The sequence below is a fragment of the Syngnathus scovelli genome, chromosome 8 (genome assembly GCF_024217435.2).
Source record: "Syngnathus scovelli strain Florida chromosome 8, RoL_Ssco_1.2, whole genome shotgun sequence".
In the NCBI taxonomy this organism is placed as follows: Eukaryota; Metazoa; Chordata; class Actinopteri; order Syngnathiformes; family Syngnathidae; genus Syngnathus; species Syngnathus scovelli.
The window spans coordinates 10,623,210-10,644,077 of NC_090854.1; the positions used below are offsets into that span (position 1 = coordinate 10,623,210).

A 20,868-nucleotide genomic window follows, 5' to 3' on the forward strand; every position below is an offset into this window, starting at 1 on the left:
CAAACATACACAATTTACTCAGCCTAAAAAAAGTATCCCCAAATTGCTCCTGCACAAGACTTCAAAAAATAGACTTGAAAAAAGAATACTGGAGTGGATTGTTGACTCTCTTTGTTTGATTTTTCTTGAGAAGTGAAAATCAAGTACAAAAGATTTTTTTTTTTTTGTTCATACTTGTCAAAATGGAATGACTGGTAAGAAAGAGATTTTTATTATCGGAAATAATGATGGTGATGCTGCTTGCTGCTGAGCAAAGCTTCATTTCTCACATTAGATGAACAAAAGGTGAGAAGTAATTACCTGTCTAATTATATCACTGATTATATTCTTACTATTTTCATGACTGAAATGGGATGTGATGTTGACACCATGCTGTGATCGATGCAAACTTTTTTTCGGATCAGTTGCACTTCGGCTTCACTCTGCTCACTAATGAAGTATTTGTTGTGTTATGTGTGCACGTGTGTGTAGAAAAGCAACTGATCCAAGGCACATCTTCATTGCACTCAGTGACGCCAACAAGCTTTTGGCAGGCTTATCAGTTGTGTCGCCCAGCAGGCCAGTCTATTGCTAATAAATAAGTCGGCAAGTAGTGATAACGTGACCAATGGCTGCCAAGCCAATAATTCTTCATAAGCATATATTTCCAAAGGCACTCATCAGTAACCCTTTAAATATAAATGGACTTGTGGGCAGCAACAGTATACAGAGTCAAATCCCTGAATTAGGAAGGCTGATTGTATATTATCTAATATTACAGCCACTGACAGACTTTATGATATTTTCTGTGTGGGGGGGGGGGGATGTGTAATGGCAGCCCTGCTCCCGTTAGATGGCGCCCCATCCAGATGCATCACCGCCCCTGTCCGGCCTCATTAGTATTCTTTGTATAATAAATGGTACAATATCTGAATCCCACAGTTACCCTACAAAAAGTTTTAGCTGCTATCTGTTGTTTCAGTCTTTCGATGTTGTCTATTTGGAATAACATTATCACTCTAAATTGTTAATATAAATATTTGAACCGGCTTTTTTTCTGGAGCAGAAAACATGATAAACAGACACTCAGTGCCATAATGATTTTTAAAATGCTTTTCCAAATTCTTCCCATAAAATGTTGTTTTACAAAATATATATAACAATATATCTAAAACTACATTTGTATTTATTGTAATCATTATTTGTAATGTAATGGTGTCTGTATCAGCAAAGAGTGAAGTGTGGAGAGTGTCTGTCCAATAATATAAAATAGCTACAGCAGCAGGAGAAATCCGCTTCTTCTCTGACAATCGCACCTTTTTGTTTGTGCGTCAATAAAACATATGGTTCCTCAAAACATTCTCCGATAAGAACACCAGTTGTTTTTATTTCTCATTTGCTCTTTCACATGAACGATCAGAATGTGTCAAAGCACAAATTAATAATCTACGCGGCGTTATGTCACATACAATAAGCATTGTCCATAAAACGATCCCAAACCAATTTGAATCCAAACTCGACCACCCCATTAAAAATGACAAGTGTTATGCAGAGTACGATTTGTTCCACTCATTTGAGGAAGTCCTTTGCTCACCAGACTGTGTCACACGCAAACTGCATTAATGTCTTCAATTGAAGTCAGGTCACATAGCAACTTGAAATGTCGTGAGCCAAAATAGCAAGCAGCCTGCCACAGCTGCCCAAATGAACAATGAGCCACGAGACCACTGACAAAATCTTGAGTCTGAAAGCAGAGAAAGTGTCTTCGCAGGATGTGAGATGTCAGCTACAATCTCATGTTGGACATAAATTGCTCCCTCTGCAATGATGGATTTCCGTCCCAAGGCTTCTCATAAACATTTCCAGAGTAGAACCGCTTTTTTTTTTTTTTTTTTCTCCCTCCCCTCACACTAGCCAGCCCGTGGGCTCTCACTCGCAAAGTGACAAGGTTTCTTTTGTTTCTCTTGGCAGCAGGTATACACGCTGAGATCCATCCATACGGGGCCCGCATGAGTCCTGGACACCATGTCAGAGGACTTCACAACCATAATGTCGCTCCCGGGCATAAGTTGAGCTAGATTGGTGGAGCTGCAATCATTTTTCTGGATGATTTATAGACCAGGGTATCATGATAACACAAACAAGAAAGTTGAATGAGCAAGAGGAGGTTGTTAGGTGGGGCGGTTTTGTCCAAAAAGTCAAAAAGTCACCGGCCGGAGGGCAGGGCGGGAACGAGAGGGTGTGCAGGTGGTGTGTGTGGCCTTCATTCCGTCGTGGGTCAATTTACCTCCCCATCCCAGCACGCTGACCTTTTAATATGGCCTATACCTCCTCTCCTTTCACCCGAGCTTTTATGACCCCATGTAAATCTCTCTCTGGTAACACAAGCTTGTCAGCCCTCCTCGAGCGTCTTTCTTCTCAACGCATTTATCCTCATCGAGAATTCAAAGAGGACCCGTGGTAGGGAGGGCGGTGTGCGGCTCAACTCGAGTTAAAGGAGACTGGGAAAGACCGAGGGATGATCAAAAAGGAGAAAGTCCAGAGCGAAACCCTAGACATGGGAATAGCTGGACAATCCAACGAGCAGGAGAGAAAAAAAAGAAAGGAGAAAAAAGCCTCTCTTAGATGAAAGGCTGCCGACAGCATCAATAAGTCATTAAAGCAGACATGTAGATCCAAAAAAAAAAAAAAAAAAACAATGAGGAACAACCCTGACAAGCTTATAAGGTGAGACGGATGACAACGCTGAAATAAATAAATAAAAGATTCAATAAAAGTGTTAAAGTGATAAGCGTCGTCTGTATTTTGTTTCAGTCTGAACTGTTGCTTTTTACAGGGGGGGGAAAAAAACTAAATGCTCCAAGGGTATTTGTGAACAGGCACTGTTAGTGCAGGACGGTCATTAACTGCTCAGACAGGACTCACTTTTACAACATGATGTTCGGCAATAAAATACCACCCAGAGTATTCAGCTTCGGGTCTTCACGGCTGTTTGTGCTCTATTTATAGGAGGCGGTCAAAAATATGGGAGTGAAAGCTAGCAAATCTTAACTGACTATATTTTACATCTGAAAAGGTAATGTGTGTGCGTGAATCAAAAGTTCCAAACAGAAGAAAAAAAAAACTGATCCATATTAGTTAACCAATAAGCACTAGTCTGACAGAGGTCACATTTATTCCTGTTGCCACATTGTGAAACCAGGAAACTTGCGGAGGGGAAGCTTATAACTAAATTTACTGGGTGGTAAATTCAACCGCTTTAACGGTTATATTGACAGCTCGTGTGTGTTGGGGAAAAAGGAAAAAGTGGAAGAAAGCTCCGTCGATATAGTTCATGTTGTTTTACACCTGATTCCTTTGCTGTTTTTAATCATCATTTCTCTAATAGTGATAGCAACCACGGGGTACCTTAATAATTTAAATGCCGCCGCAGATGCCGAATGTTGCTCATATTACTTTTCTAAATTGCCTTGAAGTTTTGGGTTTTTTTTGCTATATGTGACTGCCGTCAGGAATTGCGGATCGCTTTGAAATTACCACCAAATCACTGCACTCAATAGGCCTGTGCAGCGAATCCTAATCATCCAATAACTCCGTCTCTAAGCTCTGGGAATAGCTTTGTTGCGCCGATTGTGTCGAAGCCAGAGGACCAAACAAAGTCATTGTACAAATGTCGCTCCCATTCAGCCATTAGTTGTGCGACACTTTAACTACTTACTATCAAGCCTTTCATGAGTGTTGGCTTGTTAGGACTTTAATGACTTGAAATTCCCTGAACAAACACAACGTCTGGGAAGAGGTCACACGGCTCTCCTTTCACTCGTCGGCTCTGCGCTCGCTTTTGTTTGTTTATTTGAAGGAGTCTTACTAAATTGACACAAAAACAACACTGCCCTAAATCTGCGTTAGGTGCCTCTGTTCACACAAATGTCCCAAAATACGCTGTTAACCCCTAACTCTTTGAAATGTTCTAATTATATTGTATTTAAAGGGAAATGTAGAACAATGGGTGGCAGTAGGACAACACAATTTAATCAGCTGTATTGTATGGGGTCATTTGGTTGAATTGGAGGTAACCAGATGAAGATTAGATTTGTTTACGCTCCTTGGATACAAGCTTTTCACTTTGTGCTTGATGAAGAATAAAATAGGTTATTGTGCCTTTTTGGAGCTCCACTCGGTGTGCAAGAGACACTACTTCTATTCAGAAGTGATGTTAATCAAGGCCCATAGTTTGCAACAATTACCAGCTTGCGGAAACTGGCCCACTTCAGCTACTAATTTATTTTTCCAAGTTAAATGATTGCTAGCAGTTAGCATGTTTTTGGAGAGTTCCAAGTTTCAGTGTTTGAATCTCAATTTGTGTTGACAATGTGGAATCGGAGTTTCTGCTTGTAGTTCTCAGGAAAATGAAGACGTCAACAAACAAAACACTCAATTTGATAAAACCACAGAGTACATTGTCTCATTCATTTAAAATGGTTTACTTTAACCAGGATTCCATGCCCATTGTGGCCAAAGGGTTGTTGGCTGGGACCAGCTACATTCTTGATAGCTATATTAGATTTCTACCTAACTAGCTGAGGAGAAATCTTTTCAGGACCAAAGTTGCAACAATATGCTAAGATTTGTTCTGATGTGAGTGCCAAAATTTGAATTCTCTGGTATGTAGAATGATGTATAACATACTTGGAGAATGTTTTGGTTTTTCCTGTTTTTAGCTAACAATTCCTACACTTCCTATGAATATATTTATCTAGCCTGGCTATTTTTTAATGATGACAGCCAGACAGAATAGTCAGCATGAACATATTAGCACCGTTGTGGATGACAGGGCTGCTGTGATGCAGTGGATGTCGGCTGGGTTGAGTCAAGCAAAGGCGTCATGAATGATTGGCGGCAGGACCTCATGTTGGTCTTTTCCTGCCTAGTGAGCAGCTAATGGTGCACAGGGAGGGAGAGGGGAGGGGTGAGGATAAACACCGCGGCCCAGCTATGACGCCAGATGGGCTGTCGGCTATATATTGTTGCTTGTAACAAAGCCACCACGCAAAGCATGCTCCGTCCTTTTAGGGCATTGACAAATGAAATAGCCCAACATGAATGTTTTAGACCAGCTCATTTGTTCTCACAATCAAGAGCAAATGACATTTGACATCAATTCAAAAGAAGACTTTTCTAATGGTAAAACTTCATCCTCGGCCTCCTGTTTTGAACTTTTCAGATACCCGAAACGATATTTTTCTTATTAACAGATATTCAACTAGCTGCAATATCATTTCGGAAACGATGCCGTAAATTGCGCAAGAATATCGTGACAAAACGCAGCTGCTGTGCCAACAAGGGTGAGTTGTTTTGCCACAGTCTGACGCCAGCGCGGCAGCACGGGAAGATGAGACTCATTGCCGCACTCGACAGTTCGTCTTTTCTCACCTCACGCTATCTGAAAATGAGGGAAGTATAACTTGGGGGCCACCGTGTATGCTGTGTGGTGTCTTGTGATATGTGTCCGTGTGAAAGGTTATTGATCTGATGGCGCATCTATCGGTCGGACAGGTCCGGCCTTACAGAAGAGGAAGCGAGAGTGGGTTTTTTTGTGCATGCATGTGATGAGGTAGTCAGACAACAACAAAAATGAAAAACAAGTTCATTGGGAGTTCAACATGTTCTCTCAGCACCATCAACTACTCTCCTGTCCTCATTTTGCCTGTTTGGATTTTCTTTCTTGATACTTCTCATGACCCGCTTATGGCACACTACTGCACTTGTTTAGGAGGACCTACCAAGATGTGTGCTGTTCTTATGTCACGAGTCAGTTTTTTTGGAAAGGGCTTGTTTTTTGGGGGGTTTGGTAACCTACAGAAGACATCAGGAGCCAGCAGCCCCCCCCTTCCCCAAACACACACACCACCGACATCGTTGACCTCACAAATGTTCTTCTGGATGAATGAGCAAAACATTGCAGAGAGATCTTATAGAAAGCTTTCCCACAAGATATAATGGCCACGTGTCCCAGAGATCCAATATCTATAAATCACCGTTACTGTTCACAACTACGCATATGAGATGTTTTAAAGATGAGAATATGAAGCAGCTCTGACACCGAAGCCCATTATTAAAGAAAAGAACCGAGGCGGCTTGCAGATAGATAGAAGTGCTTGTTGAATAAATGATCCATATAACATAATGCAAAAGGAATTAGTATTTAAAAAAATATATATGTTGATTTATGACATCTGGTTTCTCTATGAAACAAAGCCAGGTGCTGTCGTTATGTATGAAGAAGAAATATAAAAGCCCTCCAGATGATTCAGAAACTTGATGATGGGAGAAACGATCTTTCTCCGCCTATTTCGATGGCAGCCAGCCCCCAGGCTTCCCAAACGAGAAAATCTAATGAATCATGGGGGACGAGACAAGGATAACATAAGAAAAGGTATCTGTGCACGATGCGGGACGAAAAAACGAAGCAGTGGGTGCTGTGTTGTGTGAGTCATCATTACCGGAGCCTTGTCAAAGGCGCCAGACGATGTAAGGTGAGAAAGATGGATAAAAGTCTGCACAAAAGAAAGGTGATTAAGATCAGGTTGCAGTTAAATGGAAAAAGCCCATTTAAATATATTCACTTCCTGGATTCTTCATTTGGTCTTGCCTAATGTGGTCCAATGTGGAAGGGGTGTATCAAATAATTATTATTATTATTTTTTTTTTTTTTTTTTTTTGCCACAAACGTCATATTGCTTTTTTTAGTGTTGGAGTTTGAAGTGCACAGCAATGCATCATGCTGAGAACTTTTTTTTTTTTTTTTAGTCACGATACAGGAGTCTGGAAACATAATGGAAAATGCATCATATTAAAAGCTGAATATTTTCATGCAATTCTTGTGTTGAATTAAACTTTCTAGCACAAAAATGAACTTTTATCGGAAATCCTTAGCAGAGCGGTCATGAGCATGTTTCGGATAACATCATGTGCAGACATGTCCAAGTGTGCCTAAATGTCATGTTAACTTGTCAGATGACTTTTTGCACATTTAGATGAGGAAATTTCTAACTCACAAAATCACCGACTGTAGGGGTAACCTTTCCAGAAGTCGGACCCGCTACAGCTACAGTATGTCAGAACAGGTTACTTTTGCATACCTTTTTTTATTAACCTCAGTTTAAAGGGCAACCAATTATGTCTGCGGAATAGTATGAAGGAGTGAGGGCAGAAGATTCTAGTCAATATCTTTTCAGCAGTTAAATACAACCTGAACTTATATCTCACCCTTATCATAAAAAGCAGATAATTTGACATTTTGACAAATGTGCTTATTCTAATTTTGGAGGGATTTAAAGTAAATACAACAACAAAGATTTGCGAACACGGATGAATCTTGCTATCTACGTCTTCACCTAGTGAGCTGACATCAATAAGGAAGACAAAGACAGAAATATAAACAAGCGAAGCATTGAGCCCTTCTTCTCTAGCTCAGCCAAGAACACATAAAGACTCTCTTTTATGACAGAAAAGGTATTGCTTTCTCAAATTGCTTTGCTTAAGCAATCGTCGAGCCCATAAAAAACGTTTCCCTTTGGCGTTTTCACCCAAATCAAACTTTCAAAGTAAATCCAGCGTTAAGTCACATTCCCATTGAGTACTTCTGTGTCATCTTTCATTTGAAAAGAAGTCTTATATTTTGGATTACCTAGCTGATTAATAAATAAATATATATCAAAACAATATATTATTCAATAAGTTGAATTGACGGTAAATTATGTCAAAGCGGCCCTTGTATCCTTCATTTTTTCTGTAAAGTTTGGACACCTTGGAGGAAATGTTTGAAGGCCTCCTCTTCTGCGGCAGATTGCTTTCCGGCCCTCATACTTCATTGGTACTATTCAATCTTATTACATGTAAAACACTTAAGATACTCAAAACAGCCAGCCAGTCGTGACCTCAGCTTCCTGTCTCAACATCTGCTAATGTAAATGTCAAAGGGTCTTACATTTGTCAAACAACATATAAAACCAGATTGAAAGCTCCCAAGGGACAGGAGGGGTCATCTATAATTCAATTACTGAGTACACACACACACACACACAAATGCACATATGTCAGTGAAAAACAAAAGTAGCCAGCGGGTACAAGAGAAAAAAGTCCTAACTGGTCCAAAACTGCCCTTAGGCAAGAGGCCTGTGATGGATCAGGAATTGATTTGATTTGAAGCGAGTGTGAAAGCTTCCGTCATGGCCTCTGCCAGAGAGGTTGAACCATGATTGAGCAATGGCTGTCTGGTGGCTTTGCTTGGGGAAAAAGTTAATACACTAGCTGGACCGCTCAAAATAACCTTTTGTGCAACTTGTGGGTTCAGTTGGAAATGAAATGTTGGTGTTATAGAGAAGTGATACAAGCTTGCTAGCTAGCTAGCTAGCTAGCTAGTGAAGTATAGCTAAGGTGTGTCCTTCATAGGGCAAATAACACTTTATACACGTGTTTTTATCTTGTTACAGGACCAATTTAAACGGAGCGAAACAACATAAAGTCAACTGAAACACACACACACACACACATACACTGTCATAGTGATGTTACCGACGATAACCCAAAAGCTTTGTTGACTCTTCTGATAATGACACATTCTGTCAGCTGCCTCCGAGCGTCCTTCAGACTCCGTGGCTCAAAGCAAATATCCAAGTGTCTCACTACCTGACAGATAATAATCAGTCGGGAAAAAAAAATTACTTTATGGTGGCACGCTCGTACCCGAGGCCTTAAAATGCTTCCCCGAAAAGCCAGTCTAATATCTCCCAGAGCCAACCATGGACACATCCTGTATATGGGTCAGAATTCAGCTCCTTTGGATACTAGATTTTTTTTTTAATTGCAGATGTGTTTTCACCACACAAACAGCAGCATGGAATTAGCATCTGCCATATACTGATCAAAATGTCTTTTTCCCGTGGAATGCAGTGCGACTAACTACTTTGCCAACAATCTGGTCAGTACACATGTCATAAATAACTCCAAGACACAGAGGTCTGCTACTAAAATTTCCAAAAACTAGAAGCCCGGATGTTGGTCCAGCCCTACAAACCCACATGTATTATTGAGTCCACATCTTTGTTTACACAAAAACACAATAATCCTCAGAGATTTGAGGCGATGGGTTGTAGCAGGGGCAACATTCGGTATCAGCAATCCCAATCTACAGTCTTTGCAAAGAATTCAATTGTGCTGGGAAAATAAACCCGGAGGCATGACTACAAAGGAGACCATTTGAGGCCAGAGAGTTTGTGTTGAGGAGGAAGTTGTATCATTTGATGGTGAAACACAGCCCGTTGGTATGTTTATCTTAGAAACAAAAAAAAAAGGGATTCACAAGGGGGGAACTCCTTGCTCCTGCACAAAAACATCAGCTGTTTGAAGTAATACATGCTGCAGTGAGAATCCGTGAGTCCTTCGACAAAATAGTCTGGGAAAAAAAATCATCACTTTGTTTCTACATGGCAATGGAATGGGAGGTCCGCAGCTCCAATCTGCAGGAAGTAGAAAATAAAAAGTTCTGAGTCCGCTAGCTAGAGGCTCCCGATGTAGACGGTGTCATCTTTCAGACAAGGAGGCACCGCAGTAGAAGTGAAACGTCCCTTTGGCACAACCTGATAGATGTCCGCCCTTTGGCGCTTTGTTCTTTTTTGGTGCTGAGCATTTGTCCCCAAACTAAGTCACAGGGTTTTATGACAGCCCTTCATGGACAGAGGTGCTCCTCTGTAAACATCTGCCCCTCTTCTTTTCCCTCACTGTGTTTAAATAATAAATGACGATGACTGGGGCCCCCTTGTGCTAAGTGGAGCTGTAAATCAGCACGGTCAGTAAAGAGTGACAGGAAAACAAAGATTTTCATAGATTTTCCATTGAAACGCAGTGCTCCTGTGTCTCACTGCTTGATGCAAAACATCTCAGCGGAAGATGGTTGTGATGTGAAAATGGAAAACTCTCGTGCAGTTTTTTTTTTTTTTTTTTTTTTTACAGATGGTGAATTTGTCAGCCTCCATGTGTAGCTTCACTACTTTTATTCATCCTCCTTCACATTATATAAAGAAATCCAAATTGACAGGTTTAAACAGATGACGGCTAAAGTGAACACGCTTTCAACTCTAATGGTGGGCGTGTGATGAGCATGACCCGTGACACTTTTACAAGATTACCCCTCTTTGTAAGATTACACGCACCTTGCTGACTGGCCTCTCACCTCTCACTTAAAATGAGCAAATTGGAAAGACATCGATTCTAGTGGGAAAAAAAATGTACGTGTCACAACTGACCTATCCATCACCCTGTGTGCGTGTGTGAGTGATAGAGAAATCCACTAACTCAGAGTGCTCACTAATTTATAACATTTGAACTGATCTTTTAAATGTGCGGGGGTTCATACAAAAACTTTGTTTACCACTCAACCCATAGAAGAAGAAGAAATAGAAGATTGGCTAACCGTTAGCTTATCATTGCTGTGGTAGCCTTTTTTTAATATGGTAAATACATTTTGAGATTCAAACAATTGACACCATTTTTTTCAGAGCTGATCGAGGCAAATAAATCAATCTTGCTACAACTTTGATGAGTAGCAAGGAAGTATTATTTGACATGTCCACCATGCTTAAAGCTATATGATCTCCACCCCACCAAATTCTACACCAAGGCAATTTTGCTGATAATTAAGAGAAAAGTTGGGAAAAAACCTGAGTAGATTACAAGAATGTGCCCCATACTAGGGATCAACAAAGAAACGGGCAAGTTTGCAGAAAAATGTAAATCATTTTCATGAATAATTTTTTTCCCTCAGCTGTAATATGCATTTGAAATTGTTTAAACAACAGCATCAGCACCAACATTCTCTACTTTCAAACAAAGCAACCTTCATGCATACAAAACCATTCAATGAGAGGTTGTACGCAAAATTATTTTCTACTTTAACCTCGGCGAGTGCTCTCCTGTCGGAGGTAATGATATAGTCCAGTTGGCAGCTGGTTGATTGGCTCTTTCTCCTTGGTTACCATCTCACGAGCTTATCTGCTGTCATCTGGCCCATTGTTTCTGTTATCTGAGATGATCAGGGTTGAGTTGAGCCCCTGCAACATCTTTGCAGGCCATATGGATGAACCTCCACCTGCAGGGAGCCTGAAAGAACACTTGCTGGGATCTTCAGTCATATACATAGGTAGCAGAAGGATTGGATTGAAATGTCAAGATGACATTAACATTGACATTCTTCTCGGGGCATATGTTTGAGAAAAGCAGGTGGGAGGAACTTTTGTGAAGTGAAGGCCATTTTATTCATGTGAGTAGAGCGAAACCACAATAGAGACGTTGGTGAAAAAGGAACCCAGATTGCGTCCATCATGAAGCCATATAAAACCACGATTCCTATGCAACACATTTCCCAACCAGTCTTGGATTGCATCTTGTCTCCTGTAAATTGACATTTCTGACTTTAATGCTTAAAGCCAGTGGCAAACTCAATCTTGTGTTTGCTTGATATGTAGAGACACCATTTCAGAACAGGTAGCGGAAAAAATGAAGAAAAGTAGTTCTCATAGAAACTGCCGACATCCAACTTTGTCGAGAGGAGCACGAAATTACCTTGTTAGTATTCTACAAAGACGAAAAATGAAATAAAGCCTCCGAGTCTGCTACTGAAGTGGCGAGATAATTGTTTATGTGTTTCTATTGATGTCCTGCAGTGACCCTGAAATAACTTTACCACGCATGATGTGCACAAGCATGAATAAATTTCATCCTGGAATCTGGAGCCACAAAAAGATTTTGTATGCAGGATAGACTCTTCATTTTTTTTTATTTTAATGTAACATTGTGACCTTGATTGAGGTGAAGCAAAGTGTTTGAATGGGACCAACAACACATGGAACTCTTTAAGAAAAGTAGGAAGTTTAAGAGGGTGCCTTCCAAAGATAAGAAGTATGCTTTTTAAGAGGCTCTATTGTTCAAGTGCTCTTTTCAAACACAAACTTACATGGATGCAAACAGGATGCCTTGTGTGGAAATATAATCAATCATAATAGCTGAACACCTTTTTTTGCTCCGTTTCACCTGTTTGTGAGGTTTTTATGAATTGTATTGACGTGTGTCCCGCAGTTAGACAATTTGGTGTGTTTGTTGGTGATGACAGTTATACAGCAAGGCAGTGAGGAATGGAGTGCATTAAATGCAATCTTCTCTTTCTTGGTTGATAGATAAAAAATACCCTGATGGAACCTTGACTGCTTGATGAATAACTAGATAAAGAAGTCATGCATTCCAGAGTGGAGAAGTGCACATTTTGCATGTGCATAAGCATGCAAGACATTCATAACAAAATAAAGCAAATAAAAACATCGCATTCTTCATTCCACAATATTTCAGAGGCCACATTCTCATATGAGAAAAACAAAAACGCCGCCGGTGGTGGCTGCAAAATCTCTGCTAGGTCGTCATCTGGCTTTTCCAGGGTGCAACGACGAGGCGCTCTAATGAAGTCAGGCTACAGCAAAGTTCCTGACCAGACACTGACCAGACACTTTTTTTTATGACATAGAATAGAATAGAATAGAATAGAATAGAATAGAATAGAATAGAATCTTGAAGCATTGACAATAATAAATACTACCTTCATGCATTTATGGAGTCCAGACTGTAGCGTGACTTTTTTTTTAGTGTGTGTCTGCTTCTGATTGTTAACGTTTCAAGTCAACTTTAACAATCGAGGCTGTCGGTTATTCTTCTACTAGACCCGTGAAAAGTGAAGGTGACATTTAAGTGGAGTTGTCATTATGCGGAAATGATCCTGCAGAGGGACGACTTGCAGCTGGAGGTTTGCTGTTGACTGCACAACACTGCTCTCTTTCCTTTATCTGGCTGGCATTCTTCTATTTCTTTTCAATAGCCATTCTCTAGTGAAGAGCCCCCTCCGCCATCATTCACACTTCTTGTGATTTGTATTCTAAGTAGCTCACAGATCTTTTGTATGCCGAGGCTGATAGCAACGGGAATCCTCGTGTCGACAGTGGAGACAGCAGCTATCGTGCCAGGGCTGAAAGGGAGGGAGCTTGTTTGTTTTAAGGGGAGGGAACCTCTTCAATCAAAATGGCGCACAGTAATAATGACTTGACTTGACATGGGGATCTCCCCTTCTGGCCACAGAGCAACGGTGGTAGCAACACATACCAACAGGGGGCGATATACAGCAAACAGACAGACTGTGGATTTAATGATAAAACAGAAGAAGACTGCAAATAAATCGCTAAAGGTAAACTTTCATAAACAATAAAGAATATGTAAATTGTTATGTAATCTGTTGGCATGTGCAATAAAACAATTTTTATAATTACTGAAACATCATGAGCATACTTATTCCGTCTTTCAGTGTATATTAGCATAAGACGACCTTAATCAAATACATAATGGTCATGTTTAGTTTAATACATTTATTGTTGATTTTTGAGGTGTGTTGTATAATCCATGCAACCAGACAGACACTTTAGGGGAATTTGAGGACACAAACAAGAAAAAAAAACTATTGTAAACATCTAGTATAAAATTCCATTTAAAAAAAGAACGGTTTCACAGAGTGGTCAAGGGAAAGTGAAGACAAAATAGTGTGCACAGATGAAACCGAGGAGTTGTGCTTACAGACTGATAACACAGCAAATGCCTGCGTCTGGATAGTGTTGATAAGAGCAACATAGCAATACAGTGGCCTTTCTCCAAATTGCAGATTCTCCCCGTTTCTGTCATCGGGACTCCCTCTCAGGGCACCAAACACAAAAGATGACTGTAAAACTACTTTGATAAGCCTCTGAAGTGCTTGTTGATCTTCTTGAGGTCAATCAGCATGTGTGTGACTGATGTTGATCAGTAAATGATAATTATTTAGTTACTGTATCAGAGCTGTGATGATTGAGGTCATAATGAATTGATATCTGACAGTTAATTGGCGAGAAAGCACATAATCTTCATTTTATGTATTGAATGTAACAAAAAAGTACAAATAAAAAAAATTAAACTTTTTTCAAGCCCACTTGTGATAGATAGTTGGTAGAAGGTTTATTATTTTGTGCAAATTGTGAACTTCCCTATTTGAAAATATCAGACTGCTGTCGCAGTTGCATAACACCCCGTTGCAGTTGTTTTCAAACTCACAGCTGTAAATTTGTGGTGAGGTTTTTTTTTTTCATTGCAGCTGAAGTGTAAATTGTAAATATTCACTGGCTTAAAATGTAATAGAGACGTGTAGTGTGACTGTTTACTTAGGATATGTAAGAAAAAGAAAATTCTTCCCATAGCAGCATCTTCTTTCAAAACATGCATGATGCTTTTGAAACCATCTTGAAAGCAATGAAATCAATGACACACATCAATGTATAAAATCTATCACCAGTCTCATATTTCAAAGTCACGGCTTAGCATTTGCATGTCTCCTGGTGCAGATTATGTTTCAGACACCCGCCAGCCCGCTCTCTGAGGAGGGAGGCGGGTTCGGTGTGGCCGGGGACCTGTCATCACTAACTTAACTGAAATCAGAGAGGATTGGCAAAGCTGCCAGAGAGAGTCGAGTCGTATGTCCCGAGGCTGTTTGATTGAAATCCCTCATTATAGCATGTAAGGTACTTTACACATCCACTGGGGTTATTCGGCACTTTGGAGTGTAGAAACAGCACTTAAGCACTGTATGAAGGCCAAAAGGAGGAACCCCCCCCCCAGGTGGCATCCAAAATGTTATTGGCAAGGCAAACTACGTTTGAAAGCATTTACAGAGACATTAAAAGTACAGAAATAAAAGGTAACTTCCTAAAATTATTTAAAGAAGTATACAATGCAAAAAAATGCAGAAAGCAATGTTGTTAACAATCCTGCAAAATTAGATCGATTATTTCAAAAAATGCTTAATATAGTATATTAAGGGAGCTTTTTTTCCACCTTTTCTTTGTGATGTGTGCACAATTGTGGCAAACTATGAGGCACTCTAAAGTCAACATGCCGTGTGCATTTGGGATGTAGTTCGGTTATAAAAGAAACGCATTCAAGAGCGACTCGAGCCAGTGAGTCAGTCGGCAACGTTTTAGCCACGCCCAAAATAGAAGGAGAACTGAAATGATAAAGTTAATACTATACTGTAACTCCACAATTGAGAACTGGATACTTCTCAGTCTTAGCAGTTTGAATATTTTCAGTATGTATCTTCAAACATATATTATGTGTTTAGATGCAAATATCTGACTTCACAGTGTGAAGATAAAGTCTTGCAAGTGTCCATCAATCCATCTCAACAAAATGAGCAACCTTTTTTTTTAGTGGGTTTGTGCGTGTCTTCTGCTTAGAGGTGTGAAGTACGTCATAACAGTACACATTGTACTTTATTGTTCCACTTCAATAGTTTTTTTTTTCTCACACATATCTTGACTTTACTTGAGTATTTATTATTATGACAACTATTTATTTTTCCGCCCTACATTTTGAAGCTATACTTTCTACTTAATATACTTTGTCTAAAGTGGCTTGCTACTTTTTCAATTGTAAGTCCTCAGGTGCAATTTCAGGTCTTAATTTATTTTTATTTATTTTTTACTTAACGACAGGCGACTTCTACTTTCACCACTTTTTGTTTGTTTGTTTACACGAGTATTTAGACGTCAACTGAATTACAGAGTGAGACTAATTTCGCAACTTCTCATGCGCGTGTATGAACGTGCTGAAAATAACTGCTTGTGTTTAATATTTGAGGCAGGCTTTCAACAAAGTTTGAGAGCTGACAAATCTTTATAGTCTACCCGTTTTAGAGGTGTGAAGTACGTCATAACAGTACACATTGTACTTTATTGTTCCACTTCAATAGTTTTTTTTTTCTCACACATATCTTGACTTTACTTGAGTATTTATTATTATGACAACTATTTATTTTTCCGCCCTACATTTTGAAGCTATACTTTCTACTTAATATACTTTGTCTAAAGTGGCTTGCTACTTTTTCAATTGTAAGTCCTCAGGTGCAATTTCAGGTCTTAATTTATTTTTATTTATTTTTTACTTAACGACAGGCGACTTCTACTTTCACCACTTTTTGTTTGTTTGTTTACACGAGTATTTAGACGTCAACTGAATTACAGAGTGAGACTAATTTCGCAACTTCTCATGCGCGTGTATGAACGTGCTGAAAATAACTGCTTGTGTTTAATATTTGAGGCAGGCTTTCAACAAAGTTTGAGAGCTGACAAATCTTTATAGTCTACCCGTTTTAGAGGTGTGAAGTACGTCATAACAGTACACATTGTACTTTATTGTTCCACTTCAATAGTTTTTTTTTTCTCACACATATCTTGACTTTACTTGAGTATTTATTATTATGACAACTATTTATTTTTCCGCCCTACATTTTGAAGCTATACTTTCTACTTAATATACTTTGTCTAAAGTGGCTTGCTACTTTTTCAATTGTAAGTCCTCAGGTGCAATTTCAGGTCTTAATTTATTTTTATTTATTTTTTACTTAACGACAGGCGACTTCTACTTTCACCACTTTTTGTTTGTTTGTTTACACGAGTATTTAGACGTCAACTGAATTACAGAGTGAGACTAATTTCGCAACTTCTCATGCGCGTGTATGAACGTGCTGAAAATAACTGCTTGTGTTTAATATTTGAGGCAGGCTTTCAACAAAGTTTGAGAGCTGACAAATCTTTATAGTCTACCCGTTTTTGGAACAGTGGGTACCGCCTCCTCCAGGGGAGGGGTCAGGCCGGGGGGTAACACCCCCGACATTTAATGAGGCACTCACAAGACGCAGTTCAAATGCTCACACACATTGTAGTCCTAACGTATCATTCACTTGTTTTCCAAACTCTGAGGTGAGTTTTTTTTTCTTTGTCGTTTATCTAATTTAGACTGCAACTGCTGTTCTACAAGAAGAGATTATGTGTAGCAAATGCCAAATTGTGTTCACTATTTTTTAATAAGTTTCTAGGTGACTGCTTGCTGTTTCTTATTATTTTGACTTTATCTGATTGAGTGCATTATTTAAAAGGTTTATCAAGACAAAGTTGCAGATTCTAACTGTTTTTCATGTTTGTATCTTCCATGTAAAGCTTATTATTTTGACTTTAGCTGATTGAGTGCATTATTTAAAAAGTTTACCAAGACAAAGTTGCAGATTCTAACTGTTTTTCATGTTTGTATCTTCCATGTAAAGCTTATTAGTTTGACTTTCTCTGATTGAGTGCATTATTTAAAAAGTTTACCAAGACAAAGTTGCAGATTCTAACTGTTTTTCATGTTTGTATCTTCCATGTAAAGCTTATTATTTTGACTTTAGCTGATTGAGTGCATTATTTAAAAAGTTTACCAAGACAAAGTTGCAGATTCTAACTGTTTTTCATGTTTGTATCTTCCATGTAAAGCTTATTAGTTTGACTTTCTCTGATTGAGTGCATTATTTAAAAAGTTTACCAAGACAAAGTTGCAGATTCTAACTGTTTTTCATGTTTGTATCTTCCATGTAAAGCAGTCACATATTCTGACTGCACCCATTTAGGTTGCTATGGACGTCTACATATTCAACAACAGTTCTGACAACTTCTCAGAGGAGTCTGGCGACTTCGACATGGATTTTCAGGAGCCCTGCGGCCGGGCGCTCGGCGACGATTTCAAAAAGATTTTCCTACCGGTCGTGTTTGGGATTATAATTGTTCTTGGCGTCATCGGCAATGGATTAGTAGTCATTGTGATGGGCTACCAGAAAAAGGTCAAAACAATGACAGATAAGTACCGGCTGCATCTGTCTGTGGCTGACCTGCTGTTTGTCTTCACGCTGCCCTTCTGGGCGGTGGATGCGGCCAGAAACTGGTACTTTGGAAGTTTCCTTTGTGTGTTTGTGCACATGATCTACACCGTCAACCTGTATAGCAGCGTGCTCATCCTGGCCTTTATCAGCCTGGACAGATACTTGGCTGTAGTGAGGGCCACTAACAGCCAAGCAACAAGGAAGCTCCTGGCCAGCAAAATCATCTATGTGGCCGTTTGGCTCCCCGCCACCATCCTCACCGTCCCTGACTTGGTGTTCGCCAGAACGCAAGACACGGGCTCGTCTAATTACCGCTTCATGAACGATGGAAGCATGGAAGTGGCCGACTCCAGGATCGTCTGCCAGCGCATCTACCCCGATGAGAGCAACCTCACTTGGATGGTGGTTTTCCGCTTCCAACATATTCTTGTGGGCTTTGTGCTTCCCGGTTTGGTCATTCTCGTCTGCTACTGCATCATCATCGCCAAGCTTTCACGAGGCGCCAAGGGTCAAGCGCAGAAGAAAAAAGCCCTGAAGACCACGGTCATCCTCATCCTCTGCTTTTTCTCTTGCTGGTTGCCGTATTGCGTGGGACTCTTTCTGGACACGCTCATGATGCTCAACGTGGTCACGCCTTCCTGTGAACTTGAACAAGCGGTGGAGAAGTGGATCTCCATCACCGAAGCTTTAGCGTATTTCCATTGCTGCCTTAACCCCATCTTGTATGCTTTCCTGGGAGTTAAATTCAAAAAGTCAGCCAAGAGCGCGTTGACGCTGAACAGCAGATCGAGCCAGAAAGCAACTCTCGTGACGAAAAAGCGCGGGCAGATTTCATCAGTGTCGACTGAGTCAGAGTCTTCGAGTGTTTTGTCAAGTTAACTCGACTGAACTTCTAAAATGTGAGACTTGAAACTAAGCTTTAATTCAACAATTTACTACAATTTGTACAGCTGTAAAAAAAATCAAAAAACGTTTGTTTCCCAAAAGCAGGTGCTTACCTTCTGCTTTACAGTTAGGTTTTGTTTTTTGTAAAAACTGTGAGGTCATTTTAGGTCAAGCTTTAATTGTCTTTGCTGTGAGCGATGTCGCGGCTTCAGGAAACTGTAAATAGTTTGAAGAGTTTTGTGTGTTCGCACTTGTGTGATTATCTAAAAGCTTTTATTTATTATTGTCATTTACACTGGAAGTTCTGTATCGGAAATTGCATGCTGCTTTTTACATCTTTTTTTTTTTATATGTAAATGCATGTTGTTGTTGTTGTTGTTGTTTTTACCTGAAAATAAACAAATTCAATCCTTCTTATAATGACTGTCGTGTGTGTGTTTTCACTCAAGTGGTTCTTGATGCCCTCAGGGATTGGGGGATGGGCGTGTGTGTGTGTAAGTGTGCGTTGTTGGGCGTAGACATGGGGTCTCTCAACACAAATGTCCCCACCTGATCTAACTGGGAAGCAGACGGAGGTCTGTGCAGACCCTGTAATTGCAAGAACATCTGTGCACTTTTATCTTAAGCAGTCTTGACACCAATGTTAAGAGTCTTGCTTTAGAATTAAAATCCATATGGTGCTATAAGAAAAGGGGGAAAGCATTGTGAAGATCTTCTTTGACCCCATTTCTTTTGGGCCTCTTGACACCGGGCTTGTATACAAGTGTTAAACCATTTAACCAAGGTCAAAAGTTTTGTTATCCCCGTCACTATTGTCTTCACAAAATGGGTTATAAATTTTGTGAAAGTAAAAGAGCAGACAGATTCTTTGTTTGGTATTCACATCATATATTATAAGTCATCAATTCCGTTACACACGTTGACATCCAAATTAAGAGTTTCTTTTTAACTAGGACTAGTGATGTTCAAGTTGGAAACTAAAGGAAGTTGGCAACAAAAGACAGAGAGAAGAATGGAGCCACTAAAAGGCTACTGTGCAATGCGGCGAGCGATGGCATTCTTTTCAATCGACCGATGGCGCTACATTTCCATTTCTTTACATGTAAAAAGGTGTGAAGTGCCTTCGTCAAGTCAGATGCTTAATGGATATTTGTGGCCTCTCAGTGAGAAACAGGATAAAACCCAGAGATGGTTCTTCAGTTGGAAATGTTCCCAAATGGCTCGGGATTAGCATAAGACCTTGACTGCCTTGCAGCCGGTGTACTGTAGGAAGACATCTTAGGTTAGCACGTCACTGTGTTCATCCAAAACCTTTTCATCTGCTTCTTTGCCTGTCAAAATGCATCAGCATTTGAGTGGAGAATCACATTATTATACACAGAAATGTACTGGCGCATCGATGCAGGGAGTAGATTGACCTCGGAAGGACACTGAGAAAAAATAAAGTTATGCTTTGGAAAGTAAAAGTCCACCTCTTGGTATTTGTTTCATGGATTTACTTGATTTTTGGATACACTTTTGAAATTCAGAGGTGCCTTGAGATACAAGCGTTTCTTCAAACCGTCTTTCCTCATTGAAATGAATGCAAAAAACAAAAAACCCTAACAAAAATGAGTAAAGTCGGTAAACTGCAATAGTATTGAGTGTTTTTTCTAAAGGATAAAGAAGATTTTCTTGTGAGTATTGTTATATCAGTTGTTTACATTTATTGCTTGAAGTTTCATAGCACATAACTTTATGCTACTCGTTCGTTAACCCGTCTATGGCATTTTACATGATGTGTTAGCAATGACCTAGCGGACTTTAAGGCAATATTGCGTGATTATTTTAAATACACAACATGAAGTTCTTTTTGTTTTGATTGAATTATTTAGTATCTGCCAATCTGCTGACTGTGAGTTGCGTTGAGTTCCCTGCCCTTACAGTGAACTTTCATCATGAATTTTTGCTAGCATGTCAAAGCAAAATGCAGCTATGCAAATGACCCAAAGCGCCGGTTTGAGTGCATACAATTTATATCCTCACAGGCCACTTAAGAATAAACCTGTGGGTCACATGCGTCCCCTCTCATACTTAATTCAAGAGTTGTAACCGCATAAATTGGTGTGCATCTTGTTGCGGTGAAAGGTCTTCAGTGTATGGGTTAAAGACCAAAGTTGTTAAAACGGATGGGGAAATATTTTCTACCACCA

At 39.8% G+C, this 20,868-nt stretch overlaps 1 protein-coding gene across 3 annotated transcripts; it reads left to right on the forward strand.

Moving 5' to 3' along the window:
- Positions 1-16,705: 16,705 nt before the first annotated feature.
- On the forward strand, positions 16,706-19,096 carry cxcr4b (chemokine (C-X-C motif), receptor 4b). 3 transcript variants are annotated; one of them, XM_049727057.2, is made up of 2 exons: positions 16,706-16,859; positions 17,513-19,096. In XM_049727057.2, exon 2 carries the CDS (start codon positions 17,549-17,551, stop codon positions 18,668-18,670), a length of 1,122 nt encoding a protein of 373 aa, XP_049583014.1. In that variant the 5' UTR covers positions 16,706-16,859; positions 17,513-17,548; the 3' UTR covers positions 18,671-19,096. The 3 variants fall into 3 exon arrangements, with proteins under 3 accessions (XP_049583014.1, XP_049583016.1, XP_049583015.1); XM_049727059.1 differs by having other exon boundaries at positions 16,707-16,859; positions 17,543-19,096; XM_049727058.1 differs by having other exon boundaries at positions 16,731-16,859; positions 17,516-19,096.
- The last annotated feature ends 1,772 nt before the right edge of the window (positions 19,097-20,868 follow it).